The 4,326-nt window shown below is 25.7% G+C and overlaps 1 protein-coding gene across 1 annotated transcript in view; it reads right to left on the minus strand.

Moving 5' to 3' along the window:
* LOC120089798 (short-chain dehydrogenase TIC 32 B, chloroplastic-like) overlaps nt 1-3,617 on the minus strand; it is a 5,650-nt gene extending 2,033 nt beyond the window's left edge. Inside the window, exons 1-3 of the mRNA XM_039047196.1 lie at nt 3,317-3,617; nt 778-1,009; nt 300-379 (exon numbers count right to left, since the gene is read on the minus strand). Of these exons, the coding sequence (XP_038903124.1) occupies nt 300-379; nt 778-1,009; nt 3,317-3,434 (430 nt within the window). The 5' untranslated portion in view covers nt 3,435-3,617. The remainder of the gene's footprint in view (nt 1-299; nt 380-777; nt 1,010-3,316) is intronic.
* Between the last annotated feature and the right edge of the window lie 709 nt (nt 3,618-4,326).

The raw sequence follows: 4,326 nt of genomic DNA on the forward strand, positions 1-4,326 counted from the left end.
TATACATATATATGTCTCCTTCATCTATCTACGTACACATTTTTTTTTGTCAATTATAAGTTAAAACCGTTAAAAATGAGTTTAGTATAACTCAACTGACATAGAATATATATGCAACGGATCTTGATAAATCTCTTGGAATTAAAGCTCCCCTTAAAAAGTTTAATATTGCTAAGGTACTAAATGAAAATATAGTTTTTTTTTTTTTTTTTTTTGTGTGTGTAAGTATAGAAAATAGAGGGGATAGAAACATCAAAGTATATAGAGATTAATTAAAGATGTAATTTATTGTATATTACCAAGATGGTTGGTGGCAAATTGCATCTCTATTCCATCTTCAGAAAGTTGAAATGGGCAAAACATAACACCAGCATTATTTCTGAAATTGCACCAACAATGTCACTTCAAAATTATGGATCTCATAAATAAAACCTAAATTATTATTTAAAAAAATTATATTTTTTAAAAAATTGAAGTCAGAATACAAAACTATTCTTAGACTAATAGAAATCTTTTTGATAATGTTGGATGGAAAATCGACGTAGTAGTAACATGGAATGATATGATTGTGACAATGATGTTTGGTTGACAAAGAACAACATTCAAACACATTGATTTTTCGTCCAACATTCTAATGATTTTTCAACATTTAGACATATCGACTTTTATCCAACATTCTAATGATTTTTCTACGTTTTTTTTTTTAAAAAAAAATATATAATTTAGTTTAAATAAAAAGTAATAAGAACTAAAAGAAAAAGAGAGAGAGAAATTTACATTAAAATGTTGAGAGGGAGATTAAGAGCAATGAAATTTTCAGCAAATTCTCTAGTGGACTTGATGGATGAAAGGTCAAGTTTAAGAACATCCAATTTAGCTGATGGATTTTCTCCAAGTAGTTGTAGTTTTGCTTTATTTGCTGCCTCTAAATTTCTTGCACCTATAATCACATGCACCTTTCGCTTCGCCAAAACTCTTACCGTTTCTAATCCAATTCCGCTCGCTCCTCCTGTATTGTAATAATTTTATTAAAAAAAAAAAAGGACTCAACTTAAATATCTTACAATCTTCATAAAATTATTATTGTTAATAAAATAGAGTTTAACACGTTTGACTAATGTACAAATTAAAAATTAATCCACTTTACTAAAATTTATAAATTTCAACCAAAAACAACTTCGACATTGTTGTTCTCTAATATTTTATCAATTTCACATCGTACATTTTTTAAACGATATTTTGGATGAAATTGAATGTTAAAAGTTAAGAAATTGATACAACTCGATGATTTTAGGGTCGGAATCAAACCTTTCCTTTGTTTTTTTCTTCTAATTTCCCTACATTGCAGGTCATATGTGATAAATATCTTTCAGTTTGATTTTCTCTATATGCCTACTTGCTTCAAACTTTAATGCTTTTAGACAAATGAGCCATACCCCATCTTGTGATAAACACTACACTAATTTCAATACTCTTTTTTCATAATTGGAAACTATAGGACAAAAATTATATATATAACAATTTTTCAGGATTAAAGATTTGCTTTAACTTTTCCACCTAACCTTGCTAACTGAATGTTGGTGTAATAGTACTAATTAAATACGAAAGAGCAATGATTAAGATGTACCTAATCACATGTATAACTTTTTTCTAATATGAAATTTTTAATTTAAAATATTATAAATTTATAAAGTCGGTTTCTAATTATTGTTATTGATAGTTTATGTGTCAAAGTTTGAGAAAAAAGTAGTATTTAATTAAAAAAAATTTAACTCTAACATCATTTGTTCAAGGATAATTGATAGTATGCACTCTTTCCCTTGAGAGGAGAAGTTTAGTCCTTTCTCTTTATAATTATTGTATTAATAAAATAAAATAAAATATATTATTGATAATATATTTGAAGAGAAAAATTTACGTTATCTATGGTTCGTGAATAAAAATTAGGTTAAAATATCATTTTAGTCCGATCCATATATTTTAGAGCCGGTTTAATTTTAGCTTTTATACTTTCAAATGTCGATTGTGGTCCTTGTAATTTCAATAAATTTTAATTTAGTCTATACTCCTAATAATTGTGGAATTTTTTATAACTTTTCGTTTTTATTAGCATTTTTGCTATAAATATTGAAAACGTATTTACAAATTATATTTTTTATATGAAAATTATTGATATTGTTTAACGAGTACCTAAATTTATGAGGTATTAAAAGTATAAGATTAAAATTCAAAATTACACAAACCACAATAGTATTCTAACCTAAAACAAATATGTGTAATTAGTTTCATAAACTATTGATAAAATATTGAAAAAGAAACACTAATCACTTATTTAGAATTTTAAATTAATGGTTCTAAATTTAAAGCACGGAGAAGACAAAGCTTCAGATAACTATTTAATTTTTTAAAAACATTCTTAAAATAAACTTTTTTTAAAAGTAAATAAATACTACTCTATTTTTTTTTCTTTTTTCTTCTTCTCAAAATTAACGTGATTTTAGAAAATTAAAAAGCATTTCGATTTTGATAGGAAATAAAGAAAACTAAAAATGATATAAATATTAATATATAAAAGTCCGTTAAGAGTAAAATTACTAGTCAAAATCACATCACACGTGAGAAAAAATATTTAAAATAAAATTTGAAAAATCAAATATATATTGTAATGTATAAAATCAATTAAATTGGGTCCATCCATAAACTAAATAAACTTAGACATCCAAATTACATTAAATTATAAATTTATTCCCTAAACTTTATTTGATTCTTAAACTTTTAAAATTACAAATCTAAATCTAATAAATAAATTTATTTTAAAAAAATGTTCGAATTTGTCATAGATCTATCTGATACTATCATACAAAGACCTATAAAACAAAAAAGTGAAAGTTTAGAAATTATACAGACACATATTTTAAAAGATCAAAGACTAAATTTATAATTTAACGTGAGAAAAAAAAAGTTCCAATAATAGATATTAGTTTCAATAAAGTCAAATATTTCCTTATTTTGAATTTGAAATCTAAAAAAAAAAAAAAAAAAAATTAAAGTTGACTTTCTAGTAGACTAAGAAGTTTCATCAAATATAGAAGCTTAACTAGATTCTTTTCAGAATAATTAAATATAAAAATAAAGAGAACAACATAGTACTAAATGTTTAAAAAAACAAAAATAAAAGTAAATTCATTAAAAAAAACTAAAAGTTATAGATAAAATAAAACAAAACAACATAGTCCTCCCCCACAAAAAAGAAATATTGACTGAAAAAAAGAAAATAAATGAAATGAAGAAGGAAAAATGGAGAGAGAAAAATGACCGGTGACAATGGCGGTAAGGCCGGTGGCGTCGATCCCTTGGGTGACGTCCTCTGCCGTGGAGGCCGAGCCGAAGCCGCTGGGCCCCGGCCATCCAGTTATTAGGGAAATGATGGACATTGTATTGATCTCTTTTCACCAAAAATTCTCACAAGAAGGGGATGAAATTTTTTGAATATTTTATTTGGTTGACGGCGGCGATGGCGATGACGGCAACGGCAACGGCAACGGCGGTGGAAATGTTGGGGAAGGCAGAGAAAGAAAGAAAGAGGAGAGAAATTTATAGAGGGAAAGAAGGGGATGGTATGTTGAAAGTGTGGAGAAGGAATAAATGTGATAGGGATTTGGCAGGTTTTTGGATAGTAAATAGCTTGCTGTTTGGTTTAACTTTTCTTTTATCTTTTGCCCCCTTCTTTGTATTTTATATTTATTATCTATCTACATATTTTTTTTTTACCTAATACCCTTTAGATGTGGGTTTTTTTTTAAATTATTTGGCCTTCAATCACAAATTCACGTTTTAAAGATCAAATACTTCAAAAATCTTTATAAAGATACGCGAGTTAGTCCTGTTATTTTTTGAGATAGAATTCGTGTTATATCCAATATGATAGTAAGTTTTCAAGACACAATATAAAATAATGAAATTAAAAAAGAGGTATCATCTGAAGAGATTCATATATGAGATAAGGTGGAAATATGTGAAGACTTCAAATCTTGTAAGGTAGATGAATTACTTTATCCTAATTCTTGTTAATTTTATAGTTTTCTAGTTTTACTATATATTTTTATTAAAAAAAAATAATTTATACAAATAATTGACAATTTAAACTATAGATTGATTAAAACTTTTGTAAGTAAATTAATTATGCTTGAATTTATGACTCTTCTGATATATTTAAAATTAGTTAAAAATCATTTAAATAAAATTCACTTTATACCCAAAATTTTTATCAACAGTAACAAGAAAGACTACTATTAGTATTTTCTTTACTTTCTAATAATGGAAGAA

Source organism: Benincasa hispida, chromosome 11, assembly GCF_009727055.1.
Source record: "Benincasa hispida cultivar B227 chromosome 11, ASM972705v1, whole genome shotgun sequence".
Classification (NCBI taxonomy): Eukaryota; Viridiplantae; Streptophyta; class Magnoliopsida; order Cucurbitales; family Cucurbitaceae; genus Benincasa; species Benincasa hispida.